At 35.1% G+C, this 23,247-nt stretch overlaps 1 protein-coding gene across 3 annotated transcripts in view; it reads right to left on the reverse strand.

Moving 5' to 3' along the window:
- Window positions 1-23,247, reverse strand: part of CSMD3 (CUB and Sushi multiple domains 3) — a 641,503-nt gene that overhangs the window by 508,917 nt on the left and 109,339 nt on the right. For all 3 annotated transcript variants that reach the window (XM_021388208.1, XM_021388207.1, XM_021388206.1), the window contains exon 3: window positions 20,257-20,369. In XM_021388208.1, the coding sequence (XP_021243883.1) occupies window positions 20,257-20,369 (113 nt within the window). The remainder of the gene's footprint in view (window positions 1-20,256; window positions 20,370-23,247) is intronic.

The raw sequence follows: 23,247 nt of genomic DNA on the forward strand, positions 1-23,247 counted from the left end.
TGGTGTCAAGACAGGGCTAAAATCCTTATGTTCCGGTGTTTTTCTTATAACACATTCCATAAATCTTAGGCCTATGCAATCTCCCACATAATGACTGGGAATTGTGCCAAGAAGATAATTGATACAAGCAGAAAACATGCCAGGGAATGAATATTCCGACAATTTAATGGCACAGATGATATCTGCTTGGGTTTGCACCCATTCTACAGACATGCTCAGTTTAAGAGAATACACAGAACTCAAGTGATTAAATCAGTACTACAGAAATGTGTTCCCATCTGCTCAAAACAGGATCCTTGTTAATTATAACCCCTGGCAGTATACTTACAAAGATCAAAGTAGGATCACTGTTTTATTTTTCATTTTGGTGCAGTCCCAACAGGAAGATATGATGTAGGAGGAAAAAAAGACATTTGAGGAGATGGAGATTCTAAAATACACCGCAAATCACTGCTATTAACAGTAGAAGCAGAAGGCAAATACTTACCATAAGCATTTGAAATTGAATTTCCAGGAAAACTGATATTTTTCTGGATAGATACTTGTGGGTTTTTTTTTTTTTTAATTGACACTATTTAGATAGAGTATAAAACCTGAGTAAGACTGTTGTTTGGCCTCATGAAAGATGCCAGGCTAAGACATTATCTTCCCAGTGTAAATTACTAACAGAGACCGCACAAATTGTGTACTTAAAGCATTGGTTTCTCCTACACCTAAAAAAGGGATCCCACAGTGTCTGAGTGACATAATAAAAATATATATACGCTGCAGATGCCTAAATGTACCTATTGTGAGTCCCAGATTATATGCCTTGCATAAATTTATGCCCAAACAATTAATATTTAATCTGTCAATATAGTGCAGAAGATGTGTCAAACTAGACTATTCATTTTAAGTTTCCACTCTACTTTCTAGACAACAAAAATAGGAAAAATGTGAGGTTGGGCATTTTCTTTCTTTAATTAAATAAATATACATTTTTTGACTTCACATCTATTCTTTTTAAAGCAGTGTGAAGCATAATGGATGTATATTAATAAATAGTTGGAAATACAAACAACTCCTAGCTGCTTCCCTGAATTTTAAGTTGTTAATGAAATAAAAATTAACATTCACATCCTCCATTTGAAAACAAAACATAAAGTCTTCACAAACAAACAACAACATAAATAAAACCACTTTTTATTAATCAAAGCTTTAAGACTAGTATTTCTGTTAGCCTTTGTGGAAGACAAGAAGACAAGAACGGTTTTTTCTTTTGCCTCAAATCTAGCTTCCTGAGCCCCTTCGGGTGACAAGTCTCTAACTGACAAGTGCCAATTATCTAGGGGGTATGAGTGGTGGGTGCCACCGTGCCAGGGTGCTTCTGCTTATGATTGATAAGCAGAAGCAGGACAAGCAGACTTTTTCGGGGGTGCAGCTTGAAGGAGCTGACCTCTGCAAAAGGTGATAATATTTGTGAATGGCAATGAAGGCACCACTCCCTGCTGGCTTATCTGTTGGGCCAGATGTGTCACACTAACAGAGAGAAAGGAAGAAGAACTCCCAAAGAAACAAAACCTTTGGAGGAGAAGAACTCCCAGAGGAAATAAACCTTTGACAGTGGAAAGAACCCCTGGGGCCTGCTTGCTGGGATGCTTTCTGGCTTTCTCCCACACCCCACGGTGATTGGACGAGTTCCTGAGATCAGCAGAGACAATACGAATAACACTGGATCCACGGTGGTGACTATTCTCTCTCTTGCTTTCTACAAGGACTCCTTGCTTTTATTTCCTACCACTTTTCTATCACCCACCTTACCTTTCCCATCTTCCTAAGCAACTAGGATTTGTAATAAACTGGTTGGGCTAACATTTGACCTGTTGTGTCTTAATCTCGCTGTCGGGTACACACATATTAAAAGAACCTCCTCTCCCTCCTATAAATTGGAGCGAGACAGCCTTATAGACTCTCACATATGAAAACACTCAGAATCAGCTTCCTCTAGACCAGTTTTAAAAGGGCTGTTAATCAACAAGCTTTCCAATGACTAGTTTTACAGAAATCTGAATTAAAAGTAACTAAGCTACTTATTGTGCTATTTTTTTTCTCACATACCACACTACAGAAACTTTGAAGTCTCAAAATTCTTAGAGAGAGGAGTGCTAAATAACATTTTGGATTTGAACAAAGCACAATACAGTATATGTTGATACAGAGTATACGAACACTTCTGGAGAAGTTTGAACCATTTACCAAACGATTACCAACAGTGTTTTCAATCTAGACTGAACTCCCCTAGTTTAAATGATCAGGAATATTTTATGATAAATACTTTGTTCTTTCAGTATCTAAATTTTGGTTCAGCTACACTTACTGATCTTGACTATACCATCATGACCTAAGTTACAGAGAAGACAAGTCACTTGGGGAACATTATTAGCTGCAAAGAACCCATTAGAAAGGCTGGGAAAGCTAATTCTTTTATCACAACCAAACATTAACATGCCAAAGTAATTCTCTTCAATTGAAGATCATTCTCTGACCATGATTAAGAAAGCTGATAGAAGTGCTGCTCAACAAGCAGTCAAAACAAAATAGCTGAACGAAATACTCCTATGTCACAGAAGTAGGTTATATGCGTTACTCATAATTGTTTTGCTACATCAAGTGCTTTTGCCAATGTGCAAAATCAAAACATAATATAGCAGACAAAATACAGCATGAAAAAACAATGATGAAACCTTGGAGGACAGTAGGTGAATATAATAAATGTAACCATATATAATAGTTATGAACAGTTTATACAAATTCTATTCGTAATTAGTTGAAACTGGCATTTTTAAAAACAAGTAATGACCTTAATAAAAGACATCAGCTTTAGAAAGAGGGTACCTAAATCAAGTCAGATGGCTATCACCTTGCTTCACCAGTGCTAAATGAAACATAGAGAAGTTATCTCACCTTCAGACACTGGTAATGCAAACCAGGATTAAAGGAGGTGGATCTGACCCATAAATAATTATTTAACATTATTCCTTAGCATTACTTACCAAAACTAAAATATAAAAATTCTTGTCCAAGTTAATTTCTATCTTTTGTTTCCAAAAGTTAAATTTCTTATTCACTCATGAAGTTTTTCTGCAAATAATATAGGCTTTATACTGTTGAAAGATGGAACTTAGGAAAGACCTTCAACCGCACAGACAGCCAAACAGATTAGATATCCTCCATTCACAATTATTCCATCTAAGAAAATAAATACTTCAGATAGCATTTCCTGTTTAATCTGCATTAAATTGAAAGCAGATGTACTATGTCCTATATAATTAGGTATACCATCTCAGTCTTTATCAGATATGCCTGCAAGAATTGATTTGATTAATTTTTCTATGTATAAGAATTCATTTTCTTGTCTATAGTTTCTCACAGAGGGTGAATTCTTGGTGTTGAGAAAGAGGACCCTATTTAACCACAAGGTATCTGAAGAAATTTGGTATTAGTGGGGATTTCAGGTGCTAAGACAAATACAGTTATTCGGGATATCTGCCTTTTAACAAAGATGAAATTATATTTTTATTTTCTGTCAATAAATATTGATTTTTCAACACGTACATGAATGAGAGATAAGACATTCACTATAAAAATGTAATAAAATAATTAAAATATTATAAAACTAAGGCCACTCATGAATATAAAAATATGTATGTATACAATATTTTCCCCCATTTCCATCATGCTTTCTAAAAATTTGAAGTTGAAATCTGTAAAATGCAAGCAATGTGACCCAGACAGCATTTAGTCGCTTCTCTATAAAAATCAAAATTACAGGCAAAGATTTTTTTGCCCCTTTATATGTGCTATTACTATTATTGGCATATATTTATATTGTTGTTTTGTTGGCTTGTATTCTGTTCATCAGAAGTTATACACAGTTCAAATGTTAGAATATTTTGGCTGTAAACATGCCATTAATTTACCCATACAATTCCCATTAATTTTACTGGAAGATGTACAAATGAACAAAGTGCAAGAAGTTACTGTAAATCCTGTGGCCCCTCTGAGCACTGCCAACCAGCCGGTTTTCTTTAGGAGATGTTTTCTTGCTTTTGGCATTCTGTGAAAGGACTGATAATTTGAGATATAAAAGCAAATTTTTGTTTTCATGATAGTGGCTGCCAAATACTCTAACACAGTTTTCCTGTCTAAATAAAATGTATAATTTACTCATCCTAATGTGTGGTCAGTCATTCCAAATTAGAGGATAAATTTTACCCTTGCCCTCATTTGCACTTCATATGTTATAGTTATGCTAGAACCTACAGGAAGAATATGATTGTTGTCCAAAGATATCAAATAAGAAAATAAATGAAAATCCAGAAGCAGGGAGAACAGAATATATACAGCCTTTCAGTTTATTTACTCTTTACATCATCTTTTGTTTCAGCTTCATCCACCAAATATTTTTCACTAAAATATCAAACACCTCTTCCCTAGCTTGCTGCAGGTTCATTGTACTTACATTGTCCTATCAAAGTGACTGACTAACATAAATTGAATTCCTCCCTAGTTACCTTTGTAAAGAGGTGATTCCAGTTATGCATATAAATAACCACTTATTCTGAATAGTCTTTCACACACGGTGTATTTACATTGCTACTTTGCTACTACATTCAAAAGCTCTACTTGATGCATCTCAGTTACCACTAAAAGCTCTCTATGCAATCTAACCCATAATGTGCCAGTGAAAATGACTAGAAGGAGATACCAGCTCAAAGCCTGCTTTTCACACAAATGGAAGATAAGCAAAAACTGTGCTTGTGAACAAATTCGTAAGAGGCATATTGTCGTTAACTTTATATGTCAGTATTGCTGTTTTCACTTTTGTACATAATAAAACAGTAAAATAAAAAGGTAATGAGAAAAGAAGCTGGAAGCTAAAGCAAGGAATCTTTTAAAGACTACTGTTAGCTCATTATATTTTTCCTTTGAGAATCCAACTGCTGTAAGAGCCTTTCAGCTTGAGTAAATGCTCCCAGACATTATAGCTCTGCTGCCATCTCCACAAAATTTTTCTGAAACAAAATTCTACAATATCCCATAGGTGTGGAAGCTTTATTATAAATTGAAATATTTTAATTATATGACTTTGTCTACCTTACTACAAATTGTCATGCTTTACTTACTGTTTCTACTTTTTCTTAGTTGTCTCAATTCCTAATCGGTCAACAATGTTAAATATTGCTGTTTTAAGGAACTAGTTCTAAGATGGCCAAAAGGTTTGTTTATAAAATAGTAGATGCAGTATCATTTATAAAAAAACAATAGTTTTTAAGTATAAACAGAAGGTTTGTTAGTTTTCCTTACTGATATGATCTAAATGCTTCATATATCAAAATGACTAAACTCTTGAGCTGTAGTGCAATTCTGATCTTGTGAATTAATGCTTTTCTGTCATAGACTTTTAAGTGCTTTTTTTTAGTACATTACAGTAAACTCAACAGAGACTCAAAAACACATTGCTGTAAAAATTAATATTTTTAATATCAAATTTGTGGATGAGAAAATAATATTCTCCATTTTAAAGTAAAGCTAGAAATATCTATACAGAACAATCACAGAATAAAAGAACTGCAGGGGTTGGAAGGGACCTCAAGAAATCATTGAGTCCAAACACGCTGCTAAAGCAGATTCCCTACAATAGGTTAATCAGGTAGATGTCCAGATGCATCTTGAATATCCCCAGAGAAGGAGACTCCACAATCTCTCTGGGCAACCACTTCCTGAGTGTCACCCTTACTATAATGAAGTTCTTCCACATGTTAGTACAGAACTTCCTATGCTCATGTTTTAGGCCATTGCTTCTTGTTCTGTCACTACACACCACCAAGAAGAGCCTGACTTCATCCATTTGCCTCCTACCTCCGTTTAGATATTTATAAACATTTACCAGATCTCCTCTCGATATTTTATTCCCCAAACTGAACAGACCCAGGTTACTCAACCTTTTCTTATAAGGGAGATGCTCCAGGCCCTTTTTAATCTTTTTGGTTCCACCAGACTCCTTATAGAAGATCCCTGTCTTTTCTGAACTGAGGAGACCAGAACTGGACACAGTATTCTAAATGTGGCCTCAGTAGGGCAGCGTAGAGGACAAGGATCACCTCCTTCAACGTGCTAACCACACTTTTAAATGTTTAACTAAGTGGTAAAACTTTAATGAGAATGGAAGTGAACTTATCTTCTTCTTATCACAGCTTCTTATCACCTGGAAAAAAATGACATTGAAAAGAAGGGTAGAAACAACAATCCAGAAAACTACCGACCTGTCAGCCTCACCTCTGTGCTGGGAAATATCATGGAACAGATCCTCCTGGAAGCTATGCTAAGGCACATACAAGACATGGAGGGTGACACAAGACAACCACCATGGCTTCACCAACTGCTAGTCCTGCCTGGACTACTTAATGGCTTTCTATTATGGAGTAATTGTATCAGTGGACAAGGGAAGAACCAGTGATGTTGTCTAATTTTCAGTAAGGCCTTTGACACAGTATCCAAAAAACACTGTTCTCTCTAAATTAGAAAGATACAGATTTGATGGTTGAACTGTCCTGTGGATGAGGAACTGATTGCAAGATCATACCCAGAGAGTAGTAGTTAACGGAGCGTTGTCTGGATGGAGATCAGTGGTGTCCCTCAAGAATCAGTACTGGACAGATGCTCTTTAATAGCTTCATCAATGACATCAACAGTGGAACTGAGTGCACCCTCAGCAAGATTAGAGATGACACCAAGCTGTGTGGTGTGGCTAGAAGGCTTGATGGACAGGATGCCATCCAGAGAAAACTAAGTAGGCTTGATCAGTGGGCCCAGGAGTACAAGAAGGTCAACAAAGTCTCAAGAAGTTCACAAACAAGAGGAGGTGGAAGCTACTGTGCTTCTAGAAAACCATGGTATAGTTTCTGTCACCAAAACCTGGTGGGATGATTCCAGTGACTGGAGTGTGCTTATCAACAGCTACGAGCTGTTCAGAAGGATCAAGCAAGGAAGGAGGGGAGGCTGCTATCTACAACAGGGAAGGAATAGAATGTGAAGAGCTGTACCTAAAGAACAGTCAGTAGCAAGTTGAAAGTGACAGTTAAAGACTAAGGCAGCAAAGGAAGCCTTGTGATTGGTGTCTGCTACAGGCCACCCGATCAAGCAGAGCCTGTTGATGAGGCCTTCTACCTGCAACTACAGGAGGCATCATGATTGCAAGCGCTTGTCCTGCTGGTTGACTTCAGCCATCTAGACATCTGCTGGAAAAGTAGCAATGTGAGCTGTAGGCAATCCAGGAGGCTCCTGGAATGCATTGAAGATAACTTTCCAAGTTAGAGCTTAGAGGTTACTCTGTCAGAGAAGACTCCAAGAGTTCCTCGGTCTTCTCTGAAGTAATAGAAGGCCCCATGGGGGGATGCAGTACTGGGCCTGTTGCTCACCAATGCAAGTAAACTGACTGGTAACATCAGGACTGGAGGTTGACTGAGCTGTAGTGACCATGCTGTGCTTGAGTTCATGCTCTGGAGGGATATGAGACAGACAAAGAGTTAAATTAGGAAGCTAAATTTTAGGAAAGAGAAATTCCAGCTCTTCAGGGAGTTAGTCAGCAAAACACTCTGGGAAACTGTCCTCTTGAGTAAGGGTGCAGAGCAGAGCTGGCAGATCTTTAAGGAGGCTTTTCTCAGGGCACAAGAGCTCTCCATCGCCAGGTGTAGCAAGTCAGGAAAGGAAGGCAAGAGGCTGATGTGGCTGAACCAGGACCTGATGGTCCAACTGGAGAGCAAGATGAAAATGCACAAGCAGTGGAAACAGGAACAGGTACTGTGGGAAGACTATAAGGAAGCTTCTAGGCTTTGTAGGGATGGGGTCAGGAAAGCCAAGGCCGAGCTTGAACAAAACTTGGCAAGGGATGCCAAGAACAAGAAAGGCTTCTAAAGGTACCTCAACCAGAAAAGGAAAGTCCAGGAGGGCGTACCCCTCCACACACACCCAAAGTGAGTGACACAGGCAGGCTGGTAACAAAAGACAAGGAGAAGGCTGTGGTACTTAAAGACTTTTTTGCCTCAGTCTTCTATGATAACTGCTAGCCACACAGCCCTCAAAAATTTGGTTTGGTAGGAGGGAAGCAATGGACAAAGAACTAGCTGCAGGATTGAGTTCAGAGAGCAGTGGTCAATGGTCAATATCTGGATGGAGATCTGTGACAAGTGGGGTCCCCCAGGGGTCAGTGCTGGGGCTGATACTCTTTAATATCTTCATCAGTGACATTGACAGTGGAGTTGAATGCACTCTCAGCAAGTTTGCTGATGGCACCAAGTTATGGGGTGCTGAAAAGAAGGGTATTTTGTGATAGGACAAGGGGAAATGGTTTCAAACTAAAAGAGGGGAGATTTTGACTGGATATAAGGTGAATGTTTTTCACAATGAGGGTACTGAAGCACAGGAACATGTTGGCCAAACATGTGGTGGGTGTCCTGTAAGGACATTTAAGGCTAGGTTGGATCAAGTTCTGAGCAACCTGATCTAACTGTAGATGTCTCTGTTCATTGCAGGGGAGTTGGACTAGATGACCTTTAAACTACTCTTCCAAGTCAAATGATTCTATGAAAATAAAGAAACAATTAATTGTCCATGAACTCTAACATCTGCCTGTTTTGAAAGATAATCACTACAGAGTATTTGGTAGCTTATTAATTAATAAGTTCATATAGTCTTGACCTTGAATATGTGCCTAGTTTGAATTTACCAAAATTTGCAGGTATAGTGGCTATTTAAATTTAAATGTTTTCTTCAGGAAATTGTTTTCTAATCAATACAAGGAATTTCTAAACTGCTGACAGAATATTTTTTGAATTGAAAAGCTATTTATCTCTTGCATGTCATTCTTCTATGATATATAAGCAATTATTTTTACATTTCTATACCTTATTATTGGATTGAACCTCATTCAGAAGATTTCTAAATGTAAGATTTATATTTCATTTTTCTATTTTAAAATTTAAACATATGAACCTGAGTTCATTTCTTTTTCCCATAATCTGCAGACTTTTTTTATTTCTATTATCTTTTCAATGCTTTTTTAAAAATTCAAAGAAATCTGGTTTTATTTCTTGAGTTTCTCATTTTTTCATGAGTTCTTCTTTCAGGGATAAATGTCTTACCAGTTGAGGTACTGAGACAGGACAAGATATTGTTTCCTTTTGTGATTTTTCAGTCTTTCTGACAACCTTATTACTTTCCTTCTTCAGCTTGTGAAGTCATGCTCTTGCAAATCAGATCTCTCTAATATCATTGAAGATTTTTCCAGTGACAGTACTATGAGTTTCAGACTATCTCAATTGAAATATACCAGTGACAATATAAGAAAGAATTCTAATATTTAAAATGATGGTTTCTTTATACTATATACCAGTGGGTTTGTTTTGTTTCTTAAAATGCTTCTGTTTAACAAGCAGCAGTTAGCAGACCAATAAATTCTGCTAATAGTCTCTTAACGATTTATTGAAGTAAATAGATTAAGAGTTACCAGAAACATGAGAAGAATTTAAGGAGATAAAATGCCACAGGGTAAAAATCATGCTTTTTAAAAAAAATCTGTTTAATCACATTTATATATTTCTAGAGTTGGTAGCTGGCCAGAAAAATCAGCAGAAAATATGTAAATAGCTCTCTGCATTGAGTTTATTCAGTTTTAATTAATGGAATTCAATTAATATTATTGCTAAAAACCTCTAGGAGGAATGAGCTTTCAAGCAAGTGTTCTGTAGTGACAGTGTAATTTAGACATCTTATTTGTCTATAAGCTTGAAGAGGAAATATACTCTCTTAGTTCTTTGTCTTGTGTTGGGTGTGTAGAATATTCAATGTGAAAATCTTTCAGAAATAGGAGACATGTTACGTCCTTTTATAAAATGACATGTAAATGGTTGATGCTTTTAAAATATCTAAAATATTCACTTAAATCACTTAATTTCAATTTACCAAATGATAAAGTGATACAATTACACTTCTTTTAAAAAGGAAAGTTACTATCAATATAATGAGTTTTTCAAGATGTTTTATTATGTATTTTAAAGACAGAGCTCAACTGATAACAGAAATTAAAATTACAGCCCTATGGCATTTCATAGGAAGCTGCTTCTGACCTTAGTTCAGAGACATAAACATGATGAAGATTAACAGAGCATGTCTGCTTATTTATAGTTTTCATGAAAAAGATATCTATTGTAACAGCAGGTCTAAATACTGTTTCAGTTATCACATTTCCAGAAAGGACTTAATACACATAGAACAATTATCTTTCAATAACTTAAAAGACAATAATGTCAGACAAAAAAATTTGCAAGGCTCTGAGGGAACAATAGTCCTTGCTGTCCCTCACCCAGCTTTACCCGTAATATCTATCCATGTCCAATCTTCTTTTGATTTATTTTGTCAAAAAAACTCCACATTTTTGAGCAACTTTTCCCAGGTTAATTAACTCTATTATTATTTTATTCTGTACTGTAAAAGTTATTCTAATAGTACATAAATAAATAAATTTAATTGATAAAGCAGCCTTCGGGAAAAAAAAAATTCCTTTTGAGTGACTGCAGAGCCTTGGAAAAGTTAAGGTGGAGGTAGCCTGTGTTTCATTACACTGCAGCAAAGGAATGGTATTTTTTAAAAAGCATTGTTTATGTAGGGAGATTCATTAACAGAAAAGTAGAATTAGCAAATGAGAATAGAAGCCCAGAAAGCCAACCATATCCTGGGCTGCATCAAAAGATGCATGACCAGCAGGGCAAGGGAAGTGATCCTGCCCCTCTACTCTGTGCTGGTGAGGCCTCACCTGGAATACTACTGTATTCTACATTCTACATACTGTAGAATGTTCAACAGTATGGAAATCCTATTATGCATTTAAATGTTCAAATATGAACTATATATTTAACAGATGAAAAACTAGGAAAATATGAAAATCTGGTAAAATGACAACGAGTCTGTTATTCTGCCACATTTTTGTATTATTGAGGTGTTTGTTCTCATTGTGAATGAGAGTTTTCTATTATCTTTTCGACAGTTTGTAAGATTGTAATCCAAGCATACTGAACCGTTATTCCAGAACCGTGTATTTTAATACTGTTGATACAGAAGTTCCGTAAAAGCTAGTATGAATTAAAGTCAAAATTCTATTAAAGTTCAAGTGCAGGCAGGTTGAAGAATTCAGCCATATAGCTCTCAAGATCTGTGTCACTTATCAGTAGTTCAAATTTTACAAACATTACAGATATTTCCAAGTCAGCTATTGTGTATTATTTCAAAAATTGTATTGACCAGTAATTTAGGAAAAATAGCAAGAAGAAAGAAACTGCTCATAAAAATGGAGATGCATTTAATTTGTACTTTAATGAACAGTATGTTAGTTACTACAGAATACTGTTTCAACTTTATCAGATTTCAGTTATCTCTACTTGTCTAGATATGGGATCAAAATGAGAATCTTAGATTGTTTTTAAGATTTGATTTTATGAAGGTTATCTTAACAAGGTGACATTTCAATAGCTGAAGAATATAAGTTCACAAAGAAAAAACAACCCTCAGAATCTTTTGGGAAATGTCTTTCAAGACTTGGAGTATAAGTTTTTTGTTTTGTTTTTGTTTTGTTTTTTTTCATGAAAAGTGACATTCAGTATATAAGAATAAAAGCTGACATATAATTAAAATATCAAATTAATCATTGTCTCAGTTAAACTTGAATATCACAATTATAAATTACAGTACCATAGGCTGACAAATTGGCTTACTTAACAGCATTATTCTGAGAAAAGTAAATTAAACAGAACACTGAAATATAGAATAGATTTTTTTTTTCCCAGATAAAGGGAGAGACTTTTTTCCTCAATACTCAAATATTTCTAAACGCAGAAGAAATTACAAGTTTCTTGTTGGTTTTTAATTTGTCAATAATTACTTTTTACAGATGCTAAAACAAATGTATTTATCTCCATCCATCTTCCCCGGAAGAAAGTTATGTACCATTCTCTTTGTGATGCTATAATCAATCTATTTCTTATTTATTCGATTTTTGGTATGTAGCAAATAAAATGCACTACCCAACAGGCAACAATTCAACACACAGTACAACACATTAAGTCTACACTTGTGTGTATATACATGAGCTTTTAAACTACAAATTAGATGTTATTTTGCAAACACAAGAACACAAAATTAAAAAAAAAAAAAAGTAAGAGGAATTCTATTTCACTGATTTTTTTTTTTTTTTTTCAGATATTATTTCTAAAATACATGGTAAAATTCTTGGCAGCAGGAACAATCTTTACCGGTAATTTTGCACACTGTTATTAAAGTGACACAACAGCTATATGGAGCATTTGAGAGGTACTAGTGGTTAGATACACAATTCTACATGACACTTTTCACTCTCCACAAGCCAAGTACATCTTCCTGGAAAGTGTGTTTCTTGCCCGATGCTCAGAATTGTAATTTCACAGAACAAAAGCTGTTCAGCTTTACAACAGCTACCTCATGCTATTCAGCTTTGTAGATGATAATAATATGTCCAAGGGAAACCTTAAGGAGAGCAAAAGTTGCTAAGGGATTCTGAGAGCAACTGTGAAGAGGATAAGACTTCATATAATATTGGTATTCCTCTCAGTCCTTCTGGTTTGGAGGGAAGCTTTGGCTACAGTCAAGCAAGTGTATCCTTTGTATACCATTGTTGTTTCATTGTAAGCTTCTTGTGACTTTAATTATTATCCCCCTTTGTACTGAAAAGGTCCTTGATTTGATAATCTTAGACATGCAGACACTCATTTTTTGAAATTCCTTTATGAAGAAGAAATGACTGGCTGTGTGGAAAAAGTAAGTGAAAGCAGTTGATTTAATATAACTTGAATGTAATAAGTCTTTCAGTGCAATTTTCCATGACAGTATCACTTTGGAGATGAAGGAGTAAGGGCAGGATTAAAATACTGATCATTATGAGAGTTAATAAGCGTAACTGAAACAAGAAGCTGAATAATCCAGCAGAGAACTTTGGGGTCCATATCATCCAACACCTTTATGAACAACCTGGATGTCTCAGAAGGCACTGTTAGCAACTTCGTAGAAAACATTTAATCAGAGGGAAGTAGTGACGTGGCAATAATGATCTAAAACTCAGTGAAGTGAAGGACTGAGACAACAGAAAGCTCATAAAGTTCAGTAAGAATAAGAGCTAAGTCAAGCACAGAGTGAAGTAACTTCATATATGGATTAATGTATGGGAACTGACTTGCTGAGATACCATCAGATAAACTTCTGAGGGCAAGCAGATGCAGAAGCATCAGATAAGAAGCCTACAGCAACCTGAAGGGTAGTGATAAAGAAGTCAATGACCATAGACAGCAGCTGGAGAGGTTCCATCTGGATGTCAAGAAATCTTTTTCCCCCGGAGAGTAGTGCAACCTCAGAACACTCCTCAGAGACACTAAGGAAGCCTCAGTGGTTTGCAGGATTCAATTAAAGGAAGTCACAGGTAACATGATTTATCACCAGCAACGATTTTACCTCATGCAAGTTGGATAGGACCTCATGACCTCATGAGCTTTGAGTTATATTTTTTATGATTCTAAGAAAAAAATGCACAAGACGATCAAATGGCTTCAGACTGAGATGAGACTGTAGAAAAGGGCTAATGCAGTCTTCAAATGCTTATAATTACTACACTGCAGAACAGAAAGTATGTTTAGAATTCATGACTAACAAAATGATGAAAACACAGAAGAATGAAAGAATATCATAAAGTAATTTATGATCTGGAACAAAATACATTATGTTAAGACTTAGAAAGCCTATAATAAACAGAAAGTATACTCTGAAATATGTAATGTTATTGCAGTATTTAGGAACCTAGCTTAAGAACAAACAGATGCTAAAATTAAGGGTCCTGTAATTTAGCAGAACAAAAGCCAGTGACTGGAAGATTAAAATGAAAGTTTAAAAGTTTACTTCTGAGTGAAGCAGAGCAATCAGTGAAATCAAAGGGAATAGCTTCCCCAGGTCTTAGTGCCTTCAATGTCTGATATTGTCTCCAGAAGTTATTATTTAGCGAAATCCAAATTCTTGATGATAGTACCAAGAAAATGTGAAATGCAATAGAAACTAATCAAATTTAAGTAAAAAGACCCATTGAGAGTTATTCCCTTGTGTTCAACAGCATTAAAAGTACTTTTTGTATTTAGGACTAACATGATAGTACTGAGACAACAATATATTTTGTCATGTTGGCTTTTTTTTTTAATGCTTTTTATAAGCATAAAAATGCTTATTTTATTTAGCAACAATGATAAGAGTTTGTTGACAAAATGTATTTTGGAAATGTTACTTTTGATTTTTAAAGAAGATCAACTGGAAAGTCATCACATGGCTTAACATCTGTGTTTAATACATGGAAAAAAACTGATTTATATTATTACTAGACAAAATATTTGAGGTATTTGGGAACTTTTGGCAGGATGGATTTCTTGTTTTGGTTTTGTTTGTTTTTAGGTTTGGTTTGTAGTGGTGGTGGTGGTGTTTTTTCTCTTATTTTGTTTGTCTGTTTCTTGTCTGGATTGTCAATAAAATGATCAAAAGCAGATGTTTTGCAACTTCACATAATGGCCCTGCATTGGAATCATGTCAATACGAACAAATAACAGCAACAAAAATTATGATATGACCTAACATCATATTTCCCAGTTTATTTATTCCTTCTATAAACCTTGATTGTAATTTGATATTTCCACTTTACTTGCTAAATTATTTAAAATATTGCAGATAGTAAGCTTACCTTCTCTATACCAGAAAAACATAGTACTGCCTGCCATGTTCATGACTTTCTTGAAGAGTGATATATTCAAGTCAAAACTTGATACATTTCTTTCATGTTTCACATTTCCCTGAACATCTAACCATTTTATTTTTTGCATCCCACACTGCAAGTAGTAGATGCATGGTGTCTGACCAGACGCTGTTGAGATATTTTCTGTTCACACATAGTATCTCAAGACAAGAAGGGTATATTCGATTTTGTGTGTGTGTGTGTATGATTTCCTAGAAAATGTAACAGATATTCATATATTCAACCAAAAGGAAGAAACACTAGAGCTTTTTATTACCATGTTTTCCAATATGTTTCCAGTATGTTTCCATGTTGGATGGAAGTGAATATTCAAAATTTATATGTCCTTCTTATCTTTCATTATATTTTATTATGGAAAACAGGATTTTATATGGTGAATATATCTATTTAGGTTATTTAAACAGTCTCTATTTTAATTATTCCTTTATTTGTGATCTTTTCTGTACAAAACATTAAGAAAACTCAATTTACTTCCATTTTTATTAAGGGCTTGCTGAGTTACCTGTTCACAGATAGCACACACACACACAATTTCTATGACAAAATCTAAGCAAAATAATAATAATAATAATGAAAAAAAATGAAAGAAAAGTAAAATAAAAGAAAAAAAAAAGACCTATAGTATCTGCCTGGTGGTCAGCCTGATTACAGAAAACTGTACAGCTTAAAATCTGTGGCTTTTACAACTCTGACCTGACAACCACTCTTTGAGAGAATCTTTTACGAAGACCATTACAGCACAAAACAATAATTAATTACAAGAATTTAATTTTTATACAGTTATTAATGATATTATTATAAGACTTCATATATTGTACCTTAATCTGAGGTTTAGATTATCTAAAGCCACATTTCTGTATTATGATATGCAGAAGAGCTAAAAACGAATTATGTCATTAGTTCACATTTTCTAGATCAACACCAACTGTCAAAATTATTTTTAGCATAGACATCCTGGCATATTTAAGTTCTACTATTTCTGATCTACTTGCTTCAATAACTCTGTACATCAGCTACCAATTTTTCTTCATATTGATGACAGAAATGCATGATTGGTCCCCAGAAGTCATCAAATGGAAATTCTATTTTGTTAATAAACACCATCTGCTCTCTTCTTTTTGGCCTCTCCCTCCCATCATCAGTGCAGACAAGATAAATCTTGACATTTTTAACATTGTTCATGATCTTGTCTCAAAAGCTTTTCAGCAAAATTCCTGAATTCCTATAGTACCACTCCCATAGAAACATCAGAATAATTTCACTATTTATGGTGTCTAATAATTGTTTCATAATTCAGCTTTTAAATTTACTGTAACAGTACAAAAAAGAACAAATGACATTTAATGATACTATTATAAATATGAATCTTATCCAGGATATTCTGTTTTCAATATAAAAATAATCTGTAAATGAAGTTCTTTTTTCTTTCTCATAATCAATAGAAAAGCACAAAAATGCCTATTGTATTTAAATCAAATAAAGATCACCATAAATGTTAACATTAAAAATGTTAATGAAGTCAATAATTTTACTATGCCAGATACCTGTTAAATAGCTGTAAAATAGTCTAGCAAGAACAAAAGAAAGCATTGTTCAAAGCAAGACTATGTTCACTGAAACCCCTTGCTGTGCAGTGCAAGATGCCATGTTGCTTGCTTTCTTAGCAGCTGTATTTTCCCTCCCTAGTCACAATGAGTAAAGCTGTCTTTATTTCTGAGGACAACGGGAAATGGAAAAATTTGTCCAACTCTTCTGTTCAAAAACCAAAATGTTCTTATGAAAAAATATAAAAAGAGCAAACCTACACCATGACTTAACTTAAATGATAAAATGTATGATTAATTGTAGGACTTCCCCTCCATATATTAATGCCCTCAAGTAGATCCTGTAAGCTACTAGGAAAAAAGAAAAAAGAGATGCCAGCATGCCCTCCAGGAAAAAAAAAAAGAAAAAAAGAAAATAAATAAACAAAAAGAAGCAGTAGACTTGTAAATCTCTCATTCCTCATTCCATCTAGCAAAGCTGCATGCCTAGTCATTGATTAAATGATAAATATATGTATAAATACACACAGCTGGAAATTATGGTAGCTCAACTATTTTTCTTAAAAGTTCTTTATTTTTCAATGCCAGTCACTATTTTTTGTCATTATTTTAAGTGAAGTATTTTTATTTTTAATAATATCTTTCAGATTTTCCTCATTACTTCTTTTTTTTTTTTTTTTNNNTATATTCCTCTGATATTTTTTTTCTCAAATTATTGAGAAAACGTACACGAAGCAGTAAATGCACGATGTGGAAGAAAGAAAGGCAGGAGGGAAAGAAGGAGGAAAAAGGGTGACGATAAAGACTGAGGCTTATTACGTTGAGGATGGAGGTCAGAATGTGTTTTTCAGTGGTCTACTGTATGCTCAGTTTGACTGTATACAGTTGCAAGGTTTTACATATGATGGCCCATTACCTTACTTCTATGGATTATATAATTTTATATGTTTACATTAACATTTCTGTTCCCTTGAGAATACGTTCCCTTATGCCAAGAATGTCCACAGTAGATCCATGAATTCTGTAGGCTCTGTCAAATGCCAACTTTTAGCTCAACTGAAATTTTGTCAAGGATGATGGTGGATCAGAGAAAGTGAAGCTGACAGGACTTTTTATTTTCACTGATTTGTTTGTTTTTAAGACAGTGAAAAATCCTACTTGTTTATGTGCTGCATTTTCAAACATTTCAAAGGAAAACATTTTAAATGATCACTGATTGTGAAAGGTATATTCCTTCTTTTTCAGCTTACATCTGGATCTGCTCCCTTCAAACATATTCTTCAATTGCTCATCCTCCCCTCTCAAGCCATCTCTATGATTTCACTTTATCGCATTGATGGTTTGCTAATCATTTCTATTTTAGGTTTCAAATTACGTATCCATAATGAAGCACTTAACTATGTGGCCTGATATTTGGGGTACTGAGTGTGCAGATGTTTCATCAGAAAGCTAACAAGGAGCTACTGGGCAATCAAAATTGTTGAAAATTGAATGCTAGGTAGGACCTGAGTTGAAGATGTTGATTGCAGGGTTATACACATTCAAAAAGAGTACAAGAACAGAAATGGAGATTGCTCTGATGTGATTATCATTTAAATACGCCTATTCTCTCATGTCAAGGAATAAGGCATGAAATGAATGTAACATAATAAGTTTTCATTTCTTTGCTAGCTGTGTGTGAAGACAGGTAGCCTCACAGGAAGTCAGAAAAACAGGAACAGAAAAAAAAAATGTATCTGCCTTAGAGCAGCTCTGAAAGTAGTAGCTCTAGCCATAGGAAAGGAGACTCCAGTGAACTAGAACTTTCATGCCTAGCTTAATCGATTTTGGTATTGCTGATTTTACAGAATAAAACATCAAATTTTAAAAAAAAAGTAATCAGACATGAAATTAAAGGTAACAAGTTTTTATTTTTTTCTGAAATTCTGATTTACTCACAATTGTAAGTGATTTGGGAGCTAGAATCCTATTAATCAGCATGACATTTTTAGCCTAGAAAGGAACTATGTGAGGAGTTAGTTATCTGTGCAGTCATTGCTGATCCTGCATTTTAGGTTTAGTCATTTTCTGTCATAACTGAAATGTATAATACCCTTTCTGCTACTATTGACCTTTTTGCAAAATCATATGAGAGCAGCAGATGACTGTATAGAGAGTGAACTTAAATTTGCATATCTATGGCAACAAATCAATTATAAAAATTACTACACTTTTTCTAATACACATAAGAGGGATGTATGCTATATTTTGCATAGTAAATACTTCGTAACAGTTACATAATACATTTATAGATAATTTTTTTTTTAATCACGTTGTTTGAAAACAAAGTTACTGAACAATCGAAAAATGAACAAACTGTGAAGTAGCTATAACCCAGCCAAATCCAGTGGCTTGGTAATTGTCAAGCCACTCTTCATCGTATTAGAAAAGTAATGGCTGTCAGGTGAATTCTTCAGTGACTGGAAAAAAGGAAATATAACATCACTTTTAAGAAAGGTACAAACTTATGCTCAGGAAACTGCAGACTGGTAACCTTCACCTCTGCGCATGCAACAGATCCTCCTGGAAACTATGTTAAGAAACATGCAAGACAAGGAGGTGATCTGAGACAGAGAGCACAACTTCACCAAGACCTGACTATTCCTGACAAAGATGATGAACTTCTGTGGTGGAGTTACAGCATCAGTTGACAACAGAAGATCAACTGATGTCATACCTGGACTTTTGCAAGGACTTTGATATGTTCCCACAAAATATACTTATCTCTAAATTGGAGATGTATGGATTTGAAGAGTTAAGAGAGAGAAGGAATTTGTTGGATGGCCACAGCCAAAGTTTTTCAGTCAATAGCTCCATATCCAGATGGAGGCCAATGGCATCTGGTGTCCCTCATGAGTCTGTCTTGAGACCAGTTCCCTTTAACATCTTTACCAATTATGTCAACCGTGGGATTGGGTGCACCCAATGAACGGACTGAAAGAAGAACTCATTGTCAGCAGCCCTGCAGAGAAGGACTTAGGAGTTCTGGTGGATGAAAATCTTGACATAAGCCAGCAGCATGCATTTGTAGCCTAGAACAAGTGTATCCTAGGCTACATCAAAAGAGGGGTGGTCAGCAGGGAGAAAGAGGGTGATTGTCCTCCTCTGCTCTGCCCTTGTGAGGCTCCATCTGGAGTACTACATCCAGGTCTGGGCTCCCCCGCACAAAAGGTATGTGGGACCAGTAGAGTGTGTCCAACGGAAGGCCACAAAGATGATCAGAGGGCTGGAGCACCTCTCCTGCGAAGAAAGGTTGAGGGTGCTAAAATTGTTGAGCCTGAAGAAGGGAAGACTCTGGGAAGACCTCACTGTAGACTTTCAGTATTTAAAGGGAGCTTATAAACAAGATGGAGACCAACTTTTTATGTGAGAAGATAGTGATAGAACAAGGGGGGGTGGTTTTAAACTAAAAGAGGGGGAGATTTGGATTAGATGTTAGAAATTCTTTACATGGAGTTCGGTAAGGCACTGGTACAAGTTGCCTATTCCTAGAGGTGTTGAAGGCCAGTTTGGATGGGGCCCTGGGCAACCTGATCCAGTAGGTGGCATCTCTGGCCATGGCTGGATTGTTGGAACTAGATGACCTTTGAGGTCATTTCTAAACCAAACCATTCTATGATTGATTCTAAGATGAGTCAAAGTCCTTTTTAGATTTTGGATGAAAGTCTACATATTTCTATGACCACATAAGTAGTAAACATAACTTGAATAAAATTATGCATGTGTGTTTACATAGGTTTATTTAATTCGTTTAGAATGTCTTACCTTCATAGTACACTTTAAACCCATGAGCACTAACTGCAAAGTCACTTGTCAAGCGCAGTGAGAATACAGATTTTGTACTTGTCACAGGTGGAGGAAGATGAAATCCTGTTAACCTACAAAACAAAATAGTATAAATCATAATTAATTGAAAAATAAAACTGTATTACAGGTTGTTTTTCATTTCATACTGAAACTAATTTGAAACTACATATCTTAATTACTTGAGAAAATATGAATTTTCAGGGATTTTCACTGGCAATGAGACAGGCAAATATACTGGCTTGAGAAAAATGTGATTAGAAGAGGTGATGGTAAGATATACGTATAAAAGTTAGACTTTAAAAAAGATCTAGGTTACCTGTGAAACAAAAAAATAAATCAGACAATCCATTTTATTTAGGGTTATGTTCAAACTTTTACTGAATTATGTATTTTACAGAGACTTATGTTTGAAGTTGAAGCGTGGTCGTATGATGGAAAACAATTGGACCATGATTCATAAAGAAAGATCTTTTGAAGTGAACTACAGGCTTGCTAAGGCATTGATGGTTTAGTGGGAGTTTTCTGGTTGTTGTTGTTCTTGTTGCTTGTTTCTTTTTAAATTAAATCCACTATATGTGAGATACAGATAGAAAGAAAATTTTTGTGTAATAGCACTACTGATATGCATTACTAATAGCCAGCTCTACAAATTCTTTTTGTTAGATGTACATCTGGCAGCATTGGCAGCATTTATTTTCTTTAAATGACTTAGATATTCTAGGAAAATACACTCCTCATGGTTCACATCAGGACAACAAATCCTATGGTATTTACCAATCAAACATGCAAGTAAAAGTTAAATAATTTTGTTACGTATGCTCTCCAGCAAAATCTGGACATGCCTTTAGAGCCCAGTTCGTTTTGTATGGCAATTGGTGTAGCAACTTAGGCTGAACTTTTTAATCAATTTTTAACATTAAATTGTTTTCAGGTGTTTGTAGCTGAGCACCATTATTCATTAATTTTGATTACTGACATGGCAGATGTGAAAGACAAATGATAAGGTAATATAACTCACAGCATAATGATCAGAAAGTAGAAAAATATAATGAGTAGAAATTATGTTTTAAGAGCAGTATATACAACTTTATATATGTGTAATATCATTAATGCACGTATCCAGAATTCTGTAGTTGGCTTTGTCATATTTTCATTAAAACAAGACTAGTTTAAACAACTTATGTTAATAAAGAGAGAATGAGTATTATTTGCAGAATATTTGGGATTTCATAAGCACATTGTTTATAGTTTGATTGCAGAAATAGATATTTTTTTCAAAGAATAAAATTCCATAAGTAACATACTGTTTCTTGTGGTAAGAAACTATGGCAGCTAAAATACAATGCCTACAAGCAGAGAAGAAAATGCATGTCTTTATGTCTCAACTCTAAAAAAAAAAAAAAATCAAATTTTGAATTGTATCTAATTGAAGCTTTTGATTGGAACATTTGATCAAATTGCTTCAGAATGTGATCCTACAAATAACAGTAATAAAAGTCTGCAAATGTATAGACTGGAATTCCATAGCATGGAATTCATGCATGATAGCATAAAAGTTTACTTTGTCCCTGTTAGTGTTTTCTCAAGCTTATCTGATGTTTTATGCTCACAGGAAATGCATGTATTATGTCAATACCTAGTGGACATTGAAGTTGTAAATCTGGGTGAACACCCAAAGTCAACAGACTGTTCTGGGAGTACAGAAAAAGGCTGAGAGACTGCTTTATTCATTCAGATTTTCTACATTAGAAAAAAAATCAGGTGATCTTCCTGAACAACATTTTGTATGTAGAAATTCTGAAACTCCAGTGGTAAAAGTGGTGAATTTTAATATATCTTATGGAGACATAAAGTGTATTCAGAGTTTAGATATTATTTGCATGGAAAATTATGACACTTTGTAAAACAATTTCAGTAACATGTGAATGTGGCAATGCTTTTGTAACCATTTCACTGTAAAGAACAGAAATACTTGCTTAACTGAGAGCCAGAGAAAAGAAAGAGTATATGAGATGTTTAGAATCATGTATAAACAACCCCAAGTTGACCCAAGACAGAGGAGAAAAAAATCTTCATCATCACCATCACACTCTTTGGCAAATAATTCATCCTGCTGGTTATTCATCATAACTACCACCTGGCACAACTTCCATCCTTCTGATATAAAGCAAAGCTGTTGAGAATCCAAAGAAACATTTAAAAGGTTAAAAAAAGAAAGAGAGAGAGAGAGAGAGAGAGAGAGAGAGAAGGAGTAGATATGAGGAAGTTTTGTACAATCTTAGATGCATAGTCAATGAGATTTTTTTCTGTATTAATTAATATTTTGGAAGGAATCTGTATGCTCTCAGACTCCAACTTTCTACAGTTCTTCAGTAATATGGAGTGTCAAACTGAAGGTTGCAAAACACTGCGTAGGTCTGCAGGAACTTGTAAAGATTCTGTTCTCAGTTAATGTCCTGGACGCAAACAAGACCATGTTAATAAAGCACTAATGTTTTAGTTGTTGCTGAGTGGTGAGAGCACACCCAAGGTCAGGACAAGGCCCTCAGTAGGGAAGAGCTGCTGCCTTTTTGTGCAGATGCAGGGAGCGGGGCAGAGCCAGAACAGGTGGCCTGAACTAGGCCGGGATTATGCCATGCCCTGTGATGTCATGAGGAAGGCCAAGAGAAGTTGTTAATGAGGAATTAGTCTCTTGACAGCCATACTGTTAGCTGGGCATCAATCAGTTGGTGGCGAATAATTGAACTGCAGATCTTTCTACATATGCACATATAGTGATCATCACAGTTTTGTTTCCATTTTTCTTTTGTATCTTAGCAAGTAGTTTTTATCTCAGTCCATGAATGCTTAGCTTCTTGCTAAGACAAAACAATTTATTAAAATATATAGAATATGCTGTAAGAAAATATGATTGTATTTGAATATTTACAAAAATCTGTAGTAATATTT

The sequence above is a fragment of the Numida meleagris genome, chromosome 2, assembly GCF_002078875.1.
Source record: "Numida meleagris isolate 19003 breed g44 Domestic line chromosome 2, NumMel1.0, whole genome shotgun sequence".
Taxonomy (NCBI): Eukaryota; Metazoa; Chordata; class Aves; order Galliformes; family Numididae; genus Numida; species Numida meleagris.